Here is a 22,502-nt window from a genome sequence, read left to right on the forward strand (position 1 = left end):
CCCACACAATAGCTGATACCATTCAACGACCTATTCGACTGGGGATTCACGCAACGTCTGCGACCAACCGTTGTCAATTTGAAGTGCCGCATTTTGCAATTTTTCATCCAAAGTGCTAAGAGATTGTGTGAACGGCTGTAGCCAGAGCTTGTGGCATAGCAACTTCTTTATGTGCGGACTTGAAAAACCCTTCAGATCGGTTGATGACGTCATATGCGTCACCACAGGCCTACAGACATATACTTAGACAATTTTCCAAGAACGCCTCGCACTGCCATTTTGACTGGCATCTGAGGGCGTTGCTGTTGCTTGTAGGTTTCTGACATGCGCTTTCTGTCCATTCAACCATATTGTTTAATTTCCCTACCTCAGGTTATTGAACCATCAACACTGGCCGCATAGCAAGGCAGCCATAGGTAGGCGTTATAATATACGCTAAAAAGTTTAATATGGGAAGTTATAACAAAAGGTGAGCACTATACCATCCTTGTACCATGACAGCTCAGGGTCTGGTGATCCTGCGCCGCTGCAGATTAGCTCGACGTTCTCGCCTTCGAGGACATCTTGCTCCCGTGGCTTTTCGAGAAAGTACGGTGGCTCTGGAAAAGTTGAACTGCCATGAGCGTGGAGGCCTCTAGTCATAGTATTTACCGGGCGCCAGTTCGGTGTGTTACTGGACACTGGATTGGCCATGGCGTCAGTCGACAAAGTCCCATCGCGTAAGCGGTCTAGATCTCCTATACTGCGTGCTCACCGAGTAAAGCTGGCTTGGTTTGATTTATACGGTTCAATATTCCAAACGACTGAGGCTATAATGTACTTCGTAGCGAAGGGCTTCGAAAGTTTCGACAATGTGGCATTCTTTACTGGCGCTTCGTTTTTCACCTCCATCGAAAGATTGCCGCCGTAACAAGGATTAAATCCATTTACCTGGAATCAGCTGTTGAGCGCCGCGGTTATGGAGCAGTCGCAGTGCGGTAATAAGCCATCTATGAGAAGACGATGGTTTGCATAACGCCTAGCCTCAACGGAACAACAAAGTGAGAGAAAGGTACTGCGATATTTGACTGCAAGTGAGCTTTCAGAATGTAGACTTCAGGAATGTGCAGCAGCTACACCTATCAAGTTATTGCAACGGCCTTCTTGAATGTACTTTTTCTTGCAGGTGCAATTCAAATCTAAGCTCCTTAGTAAACTTATATGAACGCAGCATGCACTGTTTTGACTAATAAGCAATAAAGGCTCAAAATTTTCAAGAAACAATCCATGTATATCGAAAAAGCGCCGAACCATCGAAGGACAAAAATATTTCGTAGTCATTTTCTATATAGAGAAGTGATCTCAGAACTTTAGATGGGTTTGGTTTGGTTTATATCTTTATGTGATTTATTTCTTTGTGTGTACATTGTCCCAAGGTGATACAGGCTAAGAAAGACACCATAGTGGAGGCTTCGGAAATTTCGACCCCCTGTGATCCTTTACGTGTTCACAACTTTCGAGTCAGAAGTTATAAATTGGTTTCTGCTACCCATTTATTTAACGAAATGGTTTGACAAGTGTGATGAATGCTCCGAAAAAGAATTCACAATAGAATATGGAAATAGCGCAGATATGCCTCTGGTTTTAGTACTGATCGCGCCAGAGCTGTGAGTTGAGCTTGTTGGTGCATCATTTTTTAAAAATACACAGCGCAACAAACATAGGACAAGCGGGTAGACTGGAACAGCGCTGACTATCAACTGCATGATTTATTGAAAGAACACGAATATATACAAAAATGCTCCGACAACGAAGTGCGCATGTTCGCAGATAAAAAAAAAACATTTCACTTTAACCAGTTTCGTCAAGATATGAGATTTCTCGGGGATGAATGATAACAGATGGGGTGCTTACGCATGTGTCAGAATTCTTGTGAATGAGATAGGCCTCTTTTAATTCTCGTGTTAATTTCTCTCTGTGCTTGTACAACACTGTAGTTTCTTTGAACAGGGGAGTGCAAGGAGGGTGCAAAGGGGGCTTTTGACTACATTCCTTGTGGTGTAGTGCCAGGTTCGTGACATAGTGACATAGGTATGGAGTACAGGTCATGCTTTCTGCGCCCATAAAACTTGGCAGCATTTGCGCTAAAGAAGACCGAAAAATAAATGACAAAAAACGACGTGCAGGCCGTGGGGGATGCCAGGTAAAACATAATGTGCCTTTCTTCCGTGCACAGAAGGAGTGGTATACAGAGTGCCTTTTACTTGCGGATAAGATTACATTGGTCAGTCAGGAAGGTGTTTTAACATAGGGCTAAGAGAACATGAAAACTCCCTAGAAAAAGCCCCGTCATCGAACCTGGCACTACACCACAAGGAATGTAGTCAAAAGCCCCCTTTGCACCCTCCTTGCACTCCCCTGTTCAAAGAAACTACAGTGTTGTACAAGCACAGAGAGAAATTAACACGAGAATTAAAAGAGGCCTATCTCATTTACAAGAATTCTGACACATGCGTAAGCACCCCATCTGTTATCATTCATCCCCGAGAAATCTGATATCTTGACGAAACTGGTTAAAGTGAAATGTTGTTTTATCTGCGAACATGCGCACTTGGTTGTCGGAGCATTTTTGTATATATTCGGGTTCTTTCAATAAATCATGCAGTTGATAGTCAGCGCTGTTCCCGTCTACTCGCTCGTCCTATGTTTGTTGCGCTGTGTAATTTTAAAAAAACTGATCGCACCCTTTAGTTTGTAATGCCCCATATTTGTCACTGTCTGTAATTTAAGGTTTGTGAGGGGCTCCTCGCGTCGCATTTTTTGAACAATAAATGGTTTGGTTTGTGGTGTGTAACGTTCCGGAATGACTCCGACTATGAGAGACGCTGTAGTGGAGGGCTCCGGAAATTTTGACCTCCTGGGGTACATTAAACGGCACTCATATCGCGCAGCACATATGCTACTCGCTTTTCGTCCTCATCGAAAAGCGGCCGCCACGGCCGGGATTTTGTTTTGAGAAAAGTACCTACTGCTCACGTTTTCACAAACCTATAGATTATTGCTGTATTAAAATAGTTTGCTTGATGTTTCTTATACTGCAGGGGTCCTCAAATTGGGCTTGTTGAGCTAGTAGTCTGAGCGCTGGGCTGTGGGCGGAGGGATTGTGGTTCCATTTCCTGTGAAGACAGATCCTTTTTTAAATATAAAACAAGAATGCCGAAAACTGCAGCTAAAGGCAAAATTTTCATCTCATTTGCGTGCCCGACCAACGCGGCGGACCGGTTGGGCTGCACCCGGAGATGCGTGGCGGTTGTCCGGTCTTGTTTGGTTATCTGTCACTCCCTGCCTTTAGAAAAGAATTAGGCTACTAAAAACTAAAGCTTTAAATGAGTTTTCATCATTTAGGCACTATACCTGGTCCTCGTGTAGCTAGGAAAGAGTGCGGTGGGAGCTGTGTTCTTCCCGTTAACTCTAATACTTGTATCTTCCAACCTCAAATTTTTGAAGACGTGTTGAAGGCACACCATATTTAAAAAAGACGCATCTCGCTCCAGCCGAAGATAATTTCTAGCTTTTAAGGTTTAACAGACCTTAAATTTAAATTCCCTACCATGCTGTTGCCCACAATAGAGAGATTTAGCACACCGTGATCCGCGAACCGTGACCCTCTACCGCTCGTGGGCGGGGTGCACGAGCTGATTGGTTCCGATGCGGCAGGTCTATGTGCCGACATTCAGAGCCATCTATCGGCAACAAAAGGGCATGCGCAGTGGAACGTGCGGGGGCGGATCACTGTAGCGGATCACGGTAGCGGATCGCAGTAACGGATCGCGGATCCCGGTGTACTAAATCTCTCTAATAACGGGGCTCTGCTAAACACCTACTACAGCGATGTTTGTTCTTTGCGATGACCAAAAAGGCTGCACTAACGCTGCACATCCAGTCTGAAGGAGGCGCTGTCTTCGCCTAGGGGCGAAGTGGCCTTGCAGCGGTATGTCCCGGAGTCACTGGGGTCCGTTGCTGAGATCAGCAGCATGCCGGCTGTGAGCGACACGTGATAGCGGGCGTGCTGCAGTACTGGCACCCCGTCCCGCGTCCACGTCACCACAGGAGTTGGGCGTCCCGTTGCCTGGCAACGCAATGTCACGCTGCGGCCAGCAGTAACCGCAACATCGGAAGGTTTTACCAGCAGCCGCGGCTCGTCACCGCCTGCGCCTGCAAGACAAGAGTCTGGCCTATCACCTCTTGCGCCAAATTATCGTATATATCTGGTATTCAGTATGTCTTTGTTTCATGTCGTAATAATACTTTACGCCAGTGATTAACAGCTTGCAATAAAACCCCAAATAAAGACTATATCATCGTACCGAGGGCAGACATCGTGCTTTACCACGACTGGCACAATGCCTAATGGACAGCGCTGCAGAAGAAATAAAAAAAAAAAAACTATATTTCGGTTTAGTGAGATATCAGTTCTTAATGTCTCGCTATTATATAAAGCCTTCGGACATTTGGAATCGGATAAATGCGCAAATAAATAGTTGACTAAATAAAGCAATCGCCAACGGGAAAAGTGTTTCCACTGGCCTTAAAAAGATGATGTTGTTGCGAATTCCTTATGAACGCTCTAAACGTTTGTAGTTTAGGTAATGTTTGCGTATCCGTACCTCAATTACATGAAATGTATGCCAATGTTCATGGCCTGCAATCCTAAAGCCTGGATTCTCTTTTATGATTGTTCACTTGCTGCCAGTTAAGCGAGGGTCGGCACGCTCCAGCTCTAGCGTCACGCCACAGTAACTACTGTTTGGTTTTCCAATGGCAAAAAATACCATGGGCGAAAACACTCTTAGTTTGGCGTCAGATTCGTCAAACAATTGCTCCTGATTTACCTGCTTAAGATAAAATCGGCTTTGTTGAGCTAACGCGTTTTGTGTTCTTTACCTTTGTCAGCTTGGCTTAGCTTTTTTAAACTTTGAGAGATTGTTGGGAACACACTCTATACACCAGTGCAACTGGCGGGACGCCAAAGCAGTTCGACTGGATACAGGTGACGTGACTCCTCTCTGAGAATGAAGCTGACACGATTCTGTTGCTTCTATTTTCCACACAACTTAGCCCTCCTTGCTGCTACGAAACTTCACATTGTTGCTTTTTCACAAAAGACACTTTATAGTTTATAGGCTCGACCAAGGCGGCAGAAGAGTACCAAGGGCACCGATAAGAGGCAATAGAGAAAATTTTGTTCTTTCAATAAGGCCATTAGCGTACTGAGCATGGGCCTCGCGATTGCTGTTCCGGAACTCCAGTGAATATATCGACTATTATGTGAGAGACGTATATACGATTAGTGTACGGAAACTATTGGAGCTTCAATCATGCTTAGAACCTAGTGTGGGTAGACTTATAAGCTTTCAGAATATTGGGTGAGTTTCTGTCATCTATTTGAAGAATTTCTTCCTTCGAAGGCGTTTATAAATTCTGAAAGTTGAACGGCGCGAATTAAAGGTGCATAAGCAATGGATAGAGGGATCACGACTTTATATGAGCATTAGCTTCGTAAGAATATTTCTATCAGCAATCATAGGACGCTAAAAAACACTATGCTGCGACCAGAATGAGTACAGGGAGTGAATTTCGTGCGCATCGCGCGATGAATGTACACAGGCTCCCTATGCTTTCGTTACAATGCTTATCAGAGAGGAAAAAAAAGATAGCTTTTGCTTGGTGAGAGCAGCTCTTCGAAAAAAGCTCACACTATATTGCACTTTACGTGGTTTGTGTCTACGCAGAAACTTTATTACTTCGTGCTCCCAAAACAAATACATACCTTGAGTGTCTGCATAGTTGTCCAAACTGTCCCTGACGAGTAGTTGCACGCTCCGTGACGTCACACTTCCCGCCGCGTTTTCGGCTTTGCACAAGTAAGTTCCTTCGTGCTCCTCTCTAACGGAGCGAATTACAAGGCTGCCATCGTCAAGGATGTCGATCCCTCCACGGCCTCCGGAGAATACGTCAAGACTGCAAGCGCAACGCATTGTGTAATTTCACTTTTTTACAAGGCCGCTTTGCGCATGCGCGCCTCTCCCCTGGTTGAAAACAAACCACCAACCCCTGCTGGCTTTCGCGATCGGCGCAGTCGTAGCCGATCTTGGAGGCCATGTGTAGTTAATATTCGTGACAGGCGTATGCGATAGATGGCGGTAGCTGTCACGAACACACACCATCATTTCGCTGGCGGCTGCATCTACCAAGGGCGTTTTCAACCAGTAGCAGACAGATTTTCAACCACTCCCAGACGGCGCCACATTTTGTGAAAAAGGCGGCATCACTTAACTTTTCCCATTAAGAGGCATAATAATACGGAGAGATTAATACGGGACGTGTAGTGTTAGACCCCGCGACTGTGTTTGCAGGGCAAAATATAAATGTAGTTATTGATTATTTTTACCTTTTTTGCCGGTGGAGGTGGTATTAAGTCAATGTTTTCGAAAACCTGACGGCGGCGCGTTGTTAAGAAACGTTACAATAGCGTCATGTATGGCGCGAGTGCATCCTCCCCAAGAATCCTAATGAAGTGTTACGCAAATGTCACACGGAAACATGCCTTTGAAAACTGGCACTCCGAAGCTATGAGAAGGCGGTCCTTATGACAAGCATTATCAATGCTCTCGTTATTGATTTCCCGCTTGCCGCCTTAGTAACAACACACTGCATTTAGGTTAGAAAAACGTACCAGCTTCATAGCAACGCCGACGTCTTGTTTCGTATTTCATGCCATGTCGCAAAGTTTTTTCAAAGCTGTACAGCTAATACTGTAAATCACCCATTGTTCTGTAATACGATAGAGTTGGGTCGATGGATCATTTATGTTTGCTCTGCAGTTTGGACCAGGAATGCCTGCGCAGCTGTGCTTCAGGATTCAGGACTTCAGAAGTCTTGGTGAAGTTCTTATTTTCCACATTATAATAAGGGATAAAATTGGCTGAGAATTCTCATATTTGTCGTGAAGGCGTCAAAAGTCAAAAATGTCTATGCTGCAAATGAATTATTATATAAAAAAGTTCGGCTAAGCAAGCTTACACTCAACGTCAACATGACAAAGAGGACGAATTTGTCCAATTAGCAATTAGCGGCAAACGAGGTACACTTGATATGAAATTGCAGAAAGGTGACCATGTCTAAGAAAAAATTTTACACCGTCAGTTTACTGCACAGCCCTCTAGGAGGTTAACTCCCCTTTCAAAATATAACGATTTCCCAGACACCTAGTATGACTCTCTTTAGAGGATGTACTACATGGCAGCCCTGAGATGCCTCTTTATCATGTACGTTATTTTCCGTTGGAACAAGTGTCGTTAAAATAAAATTTTCTAAACTATACGTTTGCTTCCTTGGCATGGTTCATTCTATCCTTCGATAGTGAAGCACTCGAATATATTCCCTGCTGCATAACTTGACACCAAATCATAGCCTCCCAATGGCTAAAGGAAAACTGAATCCCTGACGCTGTTCGAAAACATTGAAATAGAACTCGTCTTTTCACGATAATTTTTAAGGCTTTCTCTTTCTCTTATACACTTTTGGTTATATCTGCAAGTGTAACCTTCGCAGAGTAGTGGCAATACCAGGGTAACTCTAAACTGTGACGTCATTAGTGTAAACTGCCAATAATAGAAGGGAATGAACCAAAATGAAATAATGAGACTTATGCTCGCCGCCACAAATGACGGTTGGCTTTGGCCTCCAGATGAAGGAAAGTATTTTTGTTACACCGTCCTCTGCTGTGTGGCAGCCTTTACAGGATGAAGTAGCGGTCGCACAACAAAGAGCAGAGCTTTCTTTGTGCTTCTCACATTATTCCTGCGAGCAGCACAGGAGTGTGAAATTCGGCCCTGGTTTTTATGGTTGTGCACTTCCCGCTACAAGTTTCTTTTTTTTTTTTTTTGCCATGCTAAACTCGTGGTCTGGCTCTTTTTTTTGTGTTAATTATTGCGCGTTGAAAACGACAATATCAATATACCCATTGTGAGTCCAATAGATGTGCGGCTGCGGAGCTCCGTCTGCCTTGCACGTTAAGTTCGCTGATTCCCCGAGCCCCACTTCTTGTGGCTGTGGCTCTTGAACTATGCGCGGTCTTTCTGCAAGGAGCATAAAAACGTCTCGATTAATATAGGGGAGGAACCTTTCGAGATACCCTTTGAAAAAGCAAGGGTGTTAAGAGTATGACTGAAAAAGAAAAAAGGCAACAAAAATGTCCCCTTGAAGATATATTAAACAAAAGCAATGAAGCACTAGATGTTGGTGCGTACAGGAAGCTACGTGCTAAGCAAGTTGCCTGTACACCCATTCGTATGTTTGCAGCGACGGTTACTGTCAATTTCCAGTCACAAATATTACAATTTCGTTACTTTAACAAAAAAAAAAAAAAACAAGGAAGGTAAAGCAGTTAGTGGATACGAGCTGTGGCGCAGTTTATAAGCAAGTGATGCATCGCATAAACATGTCCGTACTTTATTTTTCTAATATAGGGAATGGCGTACACACTATGTCTCATATAGTATATAGTGCCGCCAACCATTGAAATTTCCATTTCTTATTTTCAACAGCAGCCACCATGCGGCCTTATCACATGTGATTGTGATAAGGTGATAAGGACAGTTGACAGTTGAGAGCCGTGTGGTGCGGACGCGTGTTCCATCGCTCCTCCGATTGCACGTGGCTACCGGAAACGGGCGGACTGGCGACAGCGGGAGCTTCCGAAAGCGTCAAATAGATGAGTTTTGTCTTTTATTAACTTCATTTCGTTTTCAGCTAGTTAGGTTAGGTGCAGCCTAAAGAATAGATTTTAGCTCTTTGTCCTAGCCTGGTTTTGCGTGCCGGCAACTACGTTTTCTCGGCGTTAATTCTTTAACTATTTTGTTTAGATAAATATTCTTTTCTCTAGGCTATTGACATTAACAGAATTTATTTTAACACGTGCTTGCTAGTCGTTTTTGTTTCTTCCTTTTGAAGTTTGCATATTCTGAGAATTCGTAGTAGAAATAGCGCTGTTGGTATACATGCTTAAGATGTGCGATCAAAAGAGTGCGAAGTGTGCTCAGTGTGTGGCGCAGGTTAATCTCAAGGAAACGCGTTTTGACTCTGTAGATAAAGCGGAAGGCAGTGACTTTTTGTGTCGGTGTTGTGTGATGAGTGACCGCCTAGATAGATTTGAACTAGAAAAGGGCAGTTTAGTGTCTCGCATGGATGATTTAGAAAATGAAGTAGGTTTGTTAAGGGCAGAAAATCAGAAACTCCTAGGACAGCTTCTTCAAATGGAAAAACTAATGGCCGACTTTGTCCTTGGAACCAATGAGGACGGACATTCAAGTTCGGGCCACGTGACTGAGACCAGCACTGGCATGGAAGGCATAAGCAAAGTAGGCCAAGTGGATCCTAGCCGACAGTTATTTAGAAGCAGCTACTAAGAAGTCGGAAAAAAAGGAAGAAGTAAGGAAGAATTAAAATCCTAGAGAGGACACAGATAACCGAAAGCAGGAGCCAACACTTGGGAAAGGGAGAGAGAAGGCCCAGGTGCTTATCGCCGGAGATTCTAACATGAGCAGGTGCATGCGAGGTATCTTGGAACGTGTAAAGGGTGATAAGCGAGGGTTAGTTGGAAGCTTCCCATGGATGACAATGAGGGCAGTGCTGAAAGAAAGTAAAAATAGGCTGTTGAAAAATTTCGCAGAGAGCAATGGTGATAGTAACCGCGGGGCTAAACGATGCATCCTAAAGGGTGAAGCTGCAGGAGTGGTGGAAAGTTTAGCTAAGGGAGTTGACGATATCAGGGAGACAACACAGAAGGCGCAGATAGTTGTATGCACAGAACCGGAGGTGCTAAGATTGAGCGGAAAGCTGGAAAAGGACGTGGTGACAGTTAATCAGGACATAAGAAAGTTAAGCCTGGAGAAGCGTTTCGAAATGGTTGAGGTAAACAGGGAGGTGCATAAAGCAGGTTTTGACAGGGCTTTTCAGTGAGATGGCATTCATTTTAACAGAAGGATGGGAGCAGAGATCGGCTGGCGCCTGGCAGGCAGGCCTGTAGCTTTTTTAAGGGGTCCGCGAGGGCTCCATGCACAGAGGTAGTTAGAAGTGAAGCAGAAGAAAGCGTAATAATGGAGGCTGAGCCGTCCAAAAAATGGCAAAGAGGAGGTCGAGAAAGAAAAGTACAAAAAAGAGATATAACACAAGGATCAGCTACATAAACATGCAAGGAGGTAGCGAAATGGCTAGAGATAGAATAGCAATTGAAGGGTGACAAAATAGGTGTGTACGCTCTATGGGAGACTCATCTCAGGGATCTAGAAGATCCGCCGTTTATAGAAGGCTACGTCTGAGAAGGGTGCAACAGATTGAGAGCGGAAAAAAAAGGGTGGAGGGGTAGGTATGTTGATCCACCGGGGAACAAATTGGCAAAGAACAAAATTACCTTGTAAAGAACATATCTGGGTATCAGGAACAATTGCCGGCATAAAGACATGGCTAGAGGTAGTTTATTTAGGAACAGGACACCAATGCAGGCAAGAAAACAAGGATCTTGTTGAATGTCTCAGTGAAGGTTTAAGCCAGTTTGGAGACGGGGCTGATATTATTCTGCTGGGGGACATGAACGGTGACATCAAAGATCTGGATGGTTACACGGATTCTAACGGGAAGCTAATGCTAGATTTCTATGACTGACACGACCTAGTTATAGTAAATAGAGAATCAAAATACGAGGGACAAATCACGTGGGGATTCCGCTACAGGTAGACGCCCATTGACTACTGTCTAATGTCGCAAGGAATTTTTAGCAAGGTCACAAAATAGGGAGTAAAAGAAGGGGAGTGTAGTCTGGGAAGTGATTATAAACGTCTGCAGATGTGGTCCGTGATGAAAAGAGAAATGGAACTTAGACAATACGTAAACGCAAAAATTAAACGACGATCAAATAGCGCAGATAGCAGCAGACATAGAGGAAGCAATAGAGAAAACCCCCATGGACGTCTGTGATTATGAACAGGTAGAACTACTCATAAGGAGAAAAATTAAAGACTTTAAAGTAGCAAAGCGCCGGAATGGAAGGAGGAAGCCACGGAGCTGGTGGAATAAGGAAATAAGGGTAGCCATTGAACAACGATAGGCTGCTTCAAGGGAACACCGAGAGGCAAAGAAAGCACAGGTATCTCGGGAGGAAATCGACCGAAAAATGGGAATCATGTCGACAAAAAAAAAAAAAAAAAAAAAAAAAAAAAAAAAAAAAAAAAAAAAAAAAACTTGAGGCACAGGCTCTCGTCCTCGTCCAAAGTAAAATAAAGCAATCCACCGATCGCTGGATGGCTGACATACACGGTGCCTCTCGAGGCGGACCAAGAAAATTCTGGAATCATATAAGCTGGCTAGATAAAGAGAATCAAAGAAAGCAGGACCGGAGTCAAGATAACGAGGGAAATTGTTTAAAGGGATATAACGCAGTGAACTACATTACGTCATTTATAGTCGAGTCATTTTAGAGCGACGATAAGGTAATCTCCGCAAATCAGGAAGCAGCACAAGATAGCAGAATATAAAGCAGCTTAGAACTGACCAATCTAAACTGGAAAAAGGCAGAAAAAAATATTCCTAAAAACACATCTACAGGAATGGATGAAATTCCGATCAAGCTTATTAATGAACTTGGTCCAAGAAGTAAGGAAACGTTGTTAAAAGCTTTGGAAACAGTCATAACGAATCGGAAAATTCCGGACAGCTGGCGGCAGAGTAAAATGAGTTTGATTTATAAAGGGAAAGGAGAAAGGATGCACATAAAATCCTTCAGGCAGATTACCATAACTTCTGTTATGTACAGGTTGGCCATGCAGGCGGTGAAATTAAAGGTGCAAGCATGGGTAGAAAGTAACAAGATACTCAGAGAACTTCAAAACGGCTTTAGAAATGGTAGGCGCTTAGATGATAGCCTGTTCGTGCTTACCCAATGCATCGAAATATCTAGAGTGGAAAATAGACCTTTGTATTTGGCCTTCCTGGACATAAACGGGGCGTACTACAGCTTAAACAGGGAACTCCTGTGGAACATATTAAAAGAAGGTATAGGTTATGAGATAATAGAGTTCCTTCAGGAAATATACCGATATAACAAAGTAGAAATTACATGGGAAGGGATAAGAAGTACGGAAGCTGTCAAGGTATTCAAATGATTAAGACAAGGTTGTCCTCTATCACCGCTGCTATTCATGCTTTATACGATAAACCTGGAACGGAAGATACAAAAAAGTAACCCAGGTTTTAACCTTTCATATAGATTAGGTGGAAAGGCGGTAGAGCCGCACCTCCCCGGTTTGATGTATGCAGACGATATTGTGCTGCTAGCTGAGAGTCGGAAAGAATTGCAAACTCTAGTTAAGTATTGCGGAGACGAAGGGGATGCTGTAGGCTTCAGTGTTAGCGCAGTTAAGTCGGGTCTGATGATTTTCAACGGCACAACTGATCAGGGTCCTTAAATACAAGGCCATGAAATACTCAGAGTAGCAGAATATAAATATCTCGGGGTATGGGTAAACGAAAGATTGGCACACATTGGAAAGCATGAGCAAAAGGTTAAGGCCAAAGGGCGAAGAAATGCCGGGATAATGAAGCATAGGGCATTGTGGGGATACAACAGGTATGAGGTATTGCGGGGTATTTGGAAAGGAATTATGGTGCTCGGGCTTACTTTCGGAAATGCGGTTTTGTGCCTAAAATCGGAGATACAGCCGACATTAGAAATAAATCAGAGAGCCGTCAGACGATTAGCAATAAGGGCCCACGGCAAAACCATAAATGAGGCGGTACTGGGAGATATGGGCTGGGCATCTTTGGAAGTACGGGAAGCTCAGAGTAAAATATTATATGAGGAACGCCTGAGGAAATTGGACACTAACAGATGGGCAGCTAAAGTATATAAATACCTATACCGAAACAGCGTTGACTCACAATGGAGGAAAAGAACTAGAAAACTAACCAGTAAGTATGCCGGTCACAAGGACGAAGAAATAAAGAGAGTTAAGCAAGATGTGAAAAACACTGAAGGTAAAAATAGGATAAATTCGATGGAAAGGAAACTGAGTGTGGAATTATACCGAAAGTGGAAAAGGCAGATCAGAAGGGAAGCTTTTTTTGATAACTCAAGAGGCAGTGCCCTACTTTTTGAAGCTAGATCAGGGTGCCTTAGAACACGCAGCTACAAAAAGAAATTTAACAATGAAGATGACGCATGTGCTGTATGTGGGAACTCCAGTGAAACAATTGGCCATGTTATAGTCGAATGTAATGGTATCCATCCGGAAGTCGGTGCAGGCGCAGTCACTCTTCCTGAAGCTCTGGGGTTTAGAGATACTAGTGGCCGGGTGAATAAACCGGCGGTGGAAGCTAGCAAAAAACGACTAGAAGATTGGTGGCTTAAAAGCAGAAAAGTGGCATAATGTTAATAATGTAGCAACAAAAATTCAATAAATAGAATGATGGTATGGTTAACGAAAACAATAATTAAGATATAGGGAGAAAAATGAGCATGATAGCTACTGCTACCACCCCGCTAAAGGGGACGCTCCTACATTTCATCAATCCATCGTAGCGCACGGACCGATCTTTTTTTTTTTTTTTTTTTTTTGTGCTAGATATCGCGATGAACTCCTTTATCACTTTCCTTGTAGCGCGAGATGCGCCGATATTAGTCTCGAAAGATTGGAGGCAAGCACAACTGTTTCCGCCTTATCTCGGATTTTTCCAGTATCCCGGCTGCTTTATCTGTATATTTCTGCGCCAACTTTAAATTAGGCACTGCCGAATGCAACGGGTACTCTCACTTCGACGATCAGCAAGCACGTTTGCTGTAGGCGCCGCAGAGTTAATTGTTTTGCGGGCGCAAGTCAACGTTATAGAGTTGATTTCAGTTCTACACCTGTCTGTTCGCTTGTCGCATACGGCATTGTCACCCCAACGCGATAACAGCCCAATCGGGTATCTTGTCAGCCTTGCACGTTGCACTGAGCCCACGTTTCCATACTGCTATCTTGATTATGGATACACGTTTATGCTATAACAATGATTATAAAGGCCGAGGCCGCTCATGAGAGTTGTGCTTACCACATGCGAAGTCTGTGCTGTCCAGGGACGTGAGAGGCCTGTTGCGGAGACTCTCTGGCTGCGAACACTGTCCTGTGGCCTGAGTGATGGTCTGCTTTTCGCGCAGCATCTGGGTGAACCAGACGAGACCACAGTCGCACAACAGCGGGTTGCCATCCAGGCGCCTGGGCGGGGGACATAGAGGAAAAAAAAAGTATGCAACAGCAGCTCTTTGGCCCAAGTGCGCTTGTTCTTTTTTGGCAACACTGGACCACAAAACATTTTGAGATAATCCCTAGGCTAATAGTGCTAGTGCTCTCAGCACATAATTCGAAAACGCTTTCATCCAGTCCCTTGTTTTGCGTGGCCTCACTTCTGATGAAAGTCATGATGTTGACTTCAGCGGACTTTCACATAGCCCGATGTATTATGAATGTTAGGTTTACGCCGACAGTATAGTAAGTGTTTATCATATATGTCACGTTGTGCTTGAGGCCACTAAAATATGCCATCCTTAGTGTTGTGAGAACGATTTCGGACTTCTGCAAACACCTGCCAGGACTGACGACCATCTGGTCAGCTCAAAATGGCTGGGTAAGCAATGTAAGTTACCGTTGAAAGTCCGGGACACCTAGGAGTGCGTTACAAATCGGACATCATCTGCAGCAAACTAGGCGACTAAATAAATGACCTTCACTGCGGCTACTGTTGGTCCCTGAGAGCACATGGTTCAATTTTCGAAAGACAGGGGATTAAAATCGCCTACCTTACTTCCTCGATGCATATTCTCGACCATGAATTAATTTTGACGCTGATTTTTTACACTTGTGCTGTACTTAATATTTAGTTATTTCACCCGAATGCGCAGAAATGACATATCAACTGATTTACTTCGCATCATAACGAGGGAAGTACGCTGACTGAAATTAAAACCATGGGCTGCCAGATGTAAGGTACGCCGCGGAATCATGTGTCACAACTGAAAGGAGTCCCTTTGGCCATGTGGTCAATGAAATCACTTACAAGACTGCAATGGAGAATGCTTTTCTGACGTGTTGTTTTAATGATAAAGCGCGAGGAACTTGTCCTTCGTAAAGCTGGTAACGGCCAGCCTTTCTTTGGGTTATTTTATTTATTTATAAATAAAATAACCCAAAGAAAGGTGTACTTCATTATGGTATATGCATGCTAATATTACGATACTATGCTTATATTATGATTCTGGATAGTGCCGAACCTTTTTTCAGAGCCACAATAACAACGAAGTATAAAGCATCTATACATCCTCAGTTTTTGTACGAATCATATGACAGACCTGGCAGTAGTTAGCTTCTAGAAACCCGCTCATCGAAAGAAATGCAAGTGAAATTTTTGCTGTGCGTAGCAAGACTTTTAAATAATTTAATTAATGGAATGGCAACGGGCAGCTGGAAAGATGAATGTATGGCCTTTTAATCTGAGCGGGCCAAGGAAAGATAAAAAGTGATCGATGACGAAAAATAGCCCTTGATAATTTGTGTTTTCTTTTGCCTTTTCATTCTTTATAAAGAGCTACTTAACAAATACGACTAGGAGTACACATTTCATGTTCAGATTGAGAGGATGTTTATGGGGGACATCAGTCGTGCTGCATCCATGTGATTTAATGCATCATAGCACTGACGCCATGGAGGAAACACCTTAGAGAAGTCTATATACTCCTTCCTTACAGGCGTCTGAGTTGCCGAAGGTTTTGTAGGGCTCCCTTTTGGACTGTCTGTATCCGGTTGTCGTTGAGGTGCCTGAAAATAGGGACAAGTAAATGAGCACTTGAACCGCCGCTGCAAAATCTGAGCGGCAACGCGGCCTTGCGCACACTAGCCGTAAGAGCGCGCGCGCCCGCTTAGCGAAAGCTCACAGCCGCTCCAACGACAGCAGATTCCGATACGGCGCCTCCGCAATCTCCACAAGCTCGTTCTCGTGCACAGACCTGCGTAAGAGTCATTCGTGGATGCCAGTGTTAGTATAGACTATTACCTTTAGCTGCGTGTCGGTTTAGCACTGAATATCTAAGCGATTTTTTCCAACATTGCCCGTTGCTTCGGCGCAGTACGAACTCTTCAATTCTCTCACGTTTTGCTCGTGATTCCTAACTGAATACGCATATTTTGTCAGAATCTTTCTCAATTTGGTACTTGGCATCGAAGTTTCTTCTTCTGGAGCACTCTTTCCTAAGGGTCCCCAAATCGAATATCAGAAACAATGGAGTTGAAATCAAGCACTCCAGTTTGCTGCAGAATGTCATCGCGCTGCAAAAAATCGCATGCGGTGTAAATTATTCCGCAGGACTTCATTAGCACTATTCTACACAGCTCATGTATAGGCTTAGGATGATAGATACCACATTTTGTGCCATTATGTGTTACGGCGCATAATGCTCTGGTGTACTACATTTACTATTTCTGCTCATGCTACATGCCATGCGAGCGATTATGTGGTGGTGTCAGGAGAAGTGAATAAGGTGGCGCGACTTACAGCTGCTCAAGGAGTTGTAATCCGGAAAAAGCATCATCTTCCAAATGTCTGATTCTGTTTTTCGAGAGGAATCTGTAAGCAGAAATACGTTGAAACCGTTCAGCGTGAGCGCTCAAATTCCAAGAAAAACAATCTGCAGTATTTATGAATGAGGACAAAAGCTATATACATTTGCACAAAGCTGCAACTTCGTGGGCACGATTAACTCTATTCAGGTATGTCTCCTCCAGGTGAAGGCCATCTTCAACAATTGAAATAGAACCGAAAGTACCAACCCGGATAAAGACAAAAAATCCTCTGCTAGAAAATATGGTCCCAGAAGTCCACTGGTTATTGTGGCTAGAGCTATTTGACCAGTGACCGGGGCAAAAGGGTTCATAATTTCCTAGTCATGCCACGCCATCATTTGGCGAAACGGCGGTCGGGGACTAAAAGTCGTATCGTGCATTCACCATGCCACCTTGGAGACGGACGGCGGAGCGTGATGCAATTTCGTAGTGCAGCGCATGCTAGCAGATACTGCTGATAGACAACGCTATGTTGACGAAGCTATATTTCACCCTACTTTGGCCGGCATTAGGCTTTGAAGAAGGCAAAAAAAAAAAAGAGACGAAGTATCTGAAGTAAGAATTTTTAAACAAATATTTAATGTGTCACCAACTGCAATGGGCGCTGCTTTCAAGCAGCCACTGGGGAATTGACATGCAGCTGTACAATATGTGCATCGCAGATTGTATGCATATAATTAACCGACAAGCATAACGCCGTGGTGCCTTACAATTCTACACCGTCATAATCGCATAATTTCGTGAGCATGCGCGCCCCTCGCAACTACTCCGCGTCGTATTTGAGTCCACTTAATGCACGAGGCAGCGCACCTCAATCGATGACACCATCCGTTAATAAGAAAGGCAGGTTCAAAGTTGGACCTCATTTTATTACTTGGAAACGGTACTATTCACACATTTTTTTTTGTCACTTATTAAACAGGCATAAATAACGACACGTAGGCACCGTAAGCGGACTGGCAGCGCCGTCTATTTAACGCATCACGAAATTTCCGTTAGATGAGGTCCTCTCAGCGTCGCGAGATGGCCCTATATGTCTCCACTCGCGCTTTTTCGTTGAGCATTGAAACCACAAAAGAGCGCGTGCCGCACATGTGGCGCCTACAGGAGAGACCTAGGGAAGAACCGTCGCTCAAGTTCACCGTTCGCTCTGACAGATGGCGCAAGCATTCAGGATGCTGGAAATAAAACACGCGGCCAAGTGAGCTCGAACGGTGTGTGCTGTCGCAAGGGACGAAGCAGCATGGTTTCGCCTCAAATCTAGCCATATTATAGTTACTTTCCTCGGCTCACAGATCTTTCCTGCGACACAGCCTCCCATTAACATCCCGGTGTCAACTGTGGCACTTATTGCGTTTTGACGGCCTTCTTGACTTTTGATGTAAACATTGTTGCTTATCCAGGTTCAAGATTGTTTAACGGGTGAGTAAATGACCATATTCTGAAAAAAGACATTACCAAATGCTCCGATAATATTTCATTTCATATTGTCATTTACCCCACAAATCAATCCCACAGAGATGGTTGGGAAATGCACAATATATATTCAATATCTGCGAGCAAGCTAGCAAATATGACCGGAGCTATAAATATTTCTAAAAAGCTGGTATAAGAAGTATATGGGGAAAACTGAAGAATTTCAGTTAGTCTGAAGGGACCAGCTGGCATCGTCAAAGTTCCAGGCTGAAATGAAAGTCACTAAAAAAATTATCCGGCCGAACATCAAAGCAATAAATTTTAAGCAAGAGGTTGAAATATTTACGATCGCACAAAACGTCGATAAAAACCAATGAACATTATTGAAATTTTCTTTAAGAAGGCGACACGAACAAAGCATGCCAAGTTTACAGAAACGTGATTGATAATCATTGGTATAGGGCAGAGAAGTTTCTACTTTCTGCAGGTACGTACAAGTGTCGTAGGTTTTTCAGTCCCTCGAAGGCCTGGTTCTCGATTATCTGCAGCTGGTTGTTGTCCAGAAGTCTGCGTAAAACATGCATTTAATTTGCACGCTGCTGTGCAAAAAATATTTATTTTGTGTAGAAAGTGACAATGATAAAGAAGGAGAATGAAAAGAACAGTCAGTCGCTTCATTGAACCAGAGTGTCCAAAAGGCACAGATGTCCCTTACATGGGACGTTAGTACTGCAAGAAGAGGCATCTAGGACAAGGACGAAAGTTTCGGCTATGATTTCTCTCGCCACGGCATCAATCTTGCCATTTCAAAAATAATTGTTTTGGACCAGTTGTTTAATTGGACTCTGAGGGCAACTCTACCCAATTATTGTTTTCAGTAAATTCGATTCTACAGTTCTTTACAGCTGCGCCGATGTTTCTGCAGCAGGAAAATGTGAATTTATTGTTGGGAAAATCAGCCTTAAAATTTATTGGATGTCGATTCAAAATTGTGAACTTATTGCACGAATGGTCAACATATCGTTTGCAAAAAGGTCTCAATGCCGCGTGGTGTCTGGGATTTGCTGCGAAAAAAATACGCGTTAGCACGTCTTTTTTATTCGCGAATTGGGCTCGTTACGACGACAGCTCTGCGTCTAATAGGTCTTTTAAGTCATTTTTAGCATTAAAAAGTTTCCGGGCGACTGTGACCTTATCAGTAGAGGTCGACATGCATTGATCCTTCGTGTCTCTTTAATGGATTTGCTGTGATCTTGCTGTGTTTCGCAACACAAGTGGTGTTGGAACCCTCTTTACCTTAACCGGGAGCTAAGGCGTTCACAGGTTTCAATGCCCGTGCCTGGACAGTAACTCTTTACTCAAATTGATATTACTGAACGAAGTATTAGGTCTATGTGTTGTCGAAAATATAGTATTCTTAATATACTTACAAGGCGTCGAGCTGCTGCAGATCTCTGAATGTGTTTGGCGCTATACGGCGTATGCTGTTGAACCGCAGGTCACTTGTTAGTCCACGTCATAGATAGTCATGGGAAAAGAACGAGATAAGCAGAAAAGCTGAATCGTCACTACCCAAATGAGGCATTAGATCTTTCTGTAAAAGCCAAGGAAAAAATAGACCTGTCAAAATTATCGAAAATTTCTACACGTCTCTTTTATAATTGTGCACATAACCAGGCATTCCAGGTTATTGCTCGGGTGCGTTTTTACATATATCACGAAATAGAAAAATAATTATAATATTTGAGATGATATGAGAGATTAATGCAGAACGGCCGCTCTCAGCTATATTTGCGCTTCTTATGGAGTATGTAGGGGAGCGGTACTGATTTACCTTTTCAAGCGTTCGACCAAGTTAAAACCGACGGCACCTCACAGTAAAGCAAATAAATGCGCGCACTGATCAAATGGACGAGTATGCAAATGACACGCAGAAGCCCGTCAGAGTTTTTGGTCACCTCAAAAAGAAAACTCCGCTGACTTCGAAATGCCACTTTCATTTCTATTTCTTGATCAGCGACAGCAGTAAATCACTTGCGTTGGTTTTTTAAACCCACAATGAGCTCAATTAGGTAAGTTTATCTTGAATGCTGGAATACAGTGCAAAGGAACATGGATGGATGCAGGTTGGCACAGGTAAAACAGCGCGGGGTTTGTCACTCGCTCTCCATCTAAATTTCCTCGAAAGATATACTACCATGTACCCTGCGCTATCTAGCCCAAAAGCAAGGCTTAATACGTATAACGAGGTTAGGTTCCTTATCACCATTCCAAATATCTCATTAGTTTTCTGCGCTTCTCACCATAACGCTCCCTAGCCAATTATCAAATTTACTTTTTCAGCCTAAATTTCGGTGTTTTGCTGTGGTCCTTTTGCTATGTTTCTATGTTCTTCGTCTCAAAGAATATCAAATTGTATTTGTTGAGAGTTCAAAACTCTAGCCGGGTCCCATTACCATGCGTACTGTCGCTTAAAGCATAGAATCACGGCTTATTAAGCCTTCCCTCCAACCACTCCACCCCATCCATCCCTCCCCTCCTCTACTCACACACATTTATTTCCCGAGCCACATTTGGTTGTTCAGGTCGAGAAACAGTCTACCGGGAAAGAACGCCAACGGCGGTAGCAAACTAAAGATTTGAACCAGAACACTGTATTGCTCTTTCTCACACGTTCAGCTTCTTGAGACACCTTTTAACTGTGTGGCAACTGTCGGATATTGCGAGATGCCTTTCTGGATATGTTTGTGGGAATGGCGTAAGCTTCTGATTCATAGAAAAAAAAGTTTCCTCTTTTAAAAGCTTTTCCTGAGCTCGGGCAGACTAGTTTTAGCTGCTATCGGAATAGTATGTGTTTGTGTTAATGGGGTTTAACGTCTCAAAGGAACTCTTGCTACGAGAGGCGCCGTAGTGGAGGGCTCTGGAAAGTTCGACCACCTGGGGTTCTTAACGTGCACTGACATCGCACAGCACACGGGAGCCTTGCTTGCCGCCTCTACCGAAAAGCGGCCGCCGCGGCCGGGATTCGATCCCGCCTCCTTTGGCACCGTAATGAAGTGCCCTAACCACTGCCCCACCACGGCGGGTAGAAAGAAAAAAAAATGTGGATTGCTCTTTTAAAAAAGTTACGAGGTAATTGTAGAGTGTTATAAATTCTTTTATGAGCACAACCCGTAAGCGTTAAAAGCCCAGTTCTCGAGAAGTCCGGCGCCGATGTTGGCATTGTGGGCTTTATAGGTTAAAAACCACTGGTATACCTCTGGAAGGAGGCAGTTGGCTGGTAACATGGGCGATCACTGTATAGTCAGCGAGGTATGTGACGTCAAGACCCCATGCCATGACATATTTCGCAGCTGCTGATATGGGTGGCTCCTTTTGGACGAAATAGTGATATGGGTATAGATTATCAGGGACTCTAGGTTCCTTAGCCAGACAAGCTACCTCCGGCCATGCAGGTACGTTCTTAAACTTCTACTGACGCCTAATTTTTGGGTTAGTGTTTTATCCCTTGTAATGATGCCTAAGACATTACTTTACACGGATCACCGCCTGATATTCGCCTATGACTGCTGGATAATTTAAAATCGAATTTCTTTTCTCACCTGTTTCGGTTTCGGTTTCAACAACCGAGCGATGGCTGTGACGTCAAAGTCAAGTCTTGGTCACGTGAGGAATGAAAAGGGAGCGATATAATCATTCCTGTGTCGTTTGATTTCGCAACAATGATAAAGCCAGCCTACCGCAAGAACAGGAATCGCTACGAGTAAAGAGTCAGCGTTTATATCGCTACTTTTATGCCGCGCGTCACACTTGATATTGACGTCACAGCCATCTCTCGGCTGCTGAAACCGAAAATAGCGTGGAAAGAAAATTCAATCATAGATTATTTAGGAGAGGTAGGCGAAAACTGCGTACAGATCGACACACAGGAATGTCTTATAGGCATTTCTAAGAATAAGAAAAATGCTATCAAAATTTGATGTCTCTACTCCTTTAAAGTTTGGATGAAGCAGGGCTTTGTATCAATATCAGGTGGCCTTACAAGCAGCCTGGCAGTTAATGAGTTTATACTTATAATTATCAGGCAGATAACATAAGCACAGCCAAATGCAGTAATGACAGGGAGAGTAGCAGAGTGACTGTGTGCGTACGAGCATCCGAACAGGCAGTCTCAGATTTGAGCCATTTCCACTGTCACGTTACACCCTTAGAGGCGTAGATTGAGTGTCCCCTCGTTATTTAAGAGGAATGGTGTAAGCTTGGACGCATGACTAAAGTTGGCTTCTGAAGTTTGTCCTGCGCTCCCAATGAACGAAAACTGTAGAAAACCTACGGGGCGCGGTATTGAATATAGGCTACAAGCCTACCGAGAGAGGATCTGCAGATACATCCATTGTT

General features: G+C 43.7%; 1 protein-coding gene across 2 annotated transcripts in view; it reads right to left on the minus strand.

The window, feature by feature from the left end:
- Positions 1-22,502, minus strand: part of Pxn (Peroxidasin) — a 62,910-nt gene that overhangs the window by 34,718 nt on the left and 5,690 nt on the right. The window contains exons 2-11 of one of the 2 annotated variants that reach the window (XM_084578783.1): positions 19,535-19,606; positions 18,600-18,671; positions 16,621-16,692; positions 16,004-16,075; positions 15,816-15,887; positions 14,128-14,291; positions 8,003-8,120; positions 5,810-6,000; positions 3,910-4,194; positions 483-599 (exon numbers count right to left, since the gene is read on the minus strand). In XM_084578783.1, coding sequence (XP_084434909.1) covers positions 483-599; positions 3,910-4,194; positions 5,810-6,000; positions 8,003-8,120; positions 14,128-14,291; positions 15,816-15,887; positions 16,004-16,075; positions 16,621-16,692; positions 18,600-18,671; positions 19,535-19,606 — 1,235 coding nt within the window. The remainder of the gene's footprint in view (positions 1-482; positions 600-3,909; positions 4,195-5,809; positions 6,001-8,002; positions 8,121-14,127; positions 14,292-15,815; positions 15,888-16,003; positions 16,076-16,620; positions 16,693-18,599; positions 18,672-19,534; positions 19,607-22,502) is intronic. The other variant, XM_084578784.1, reaches the window with a different exon arrangement.

The sequence above is a fragment of the Amblyomma maculatum genome, chromosome 9, assembly GCF_055883805.1.
Source record: "Amblyomma maculatum isolate TAMU_Amacu chromosome 9, ASM5588380v1, whole genome shotgun sequence".
NCBI lineage: Eukaryota > Metazoa > Arthropoda > Arachnida > Ixodida > Ixodidae > Amblyomma > Amblyomma maculatum.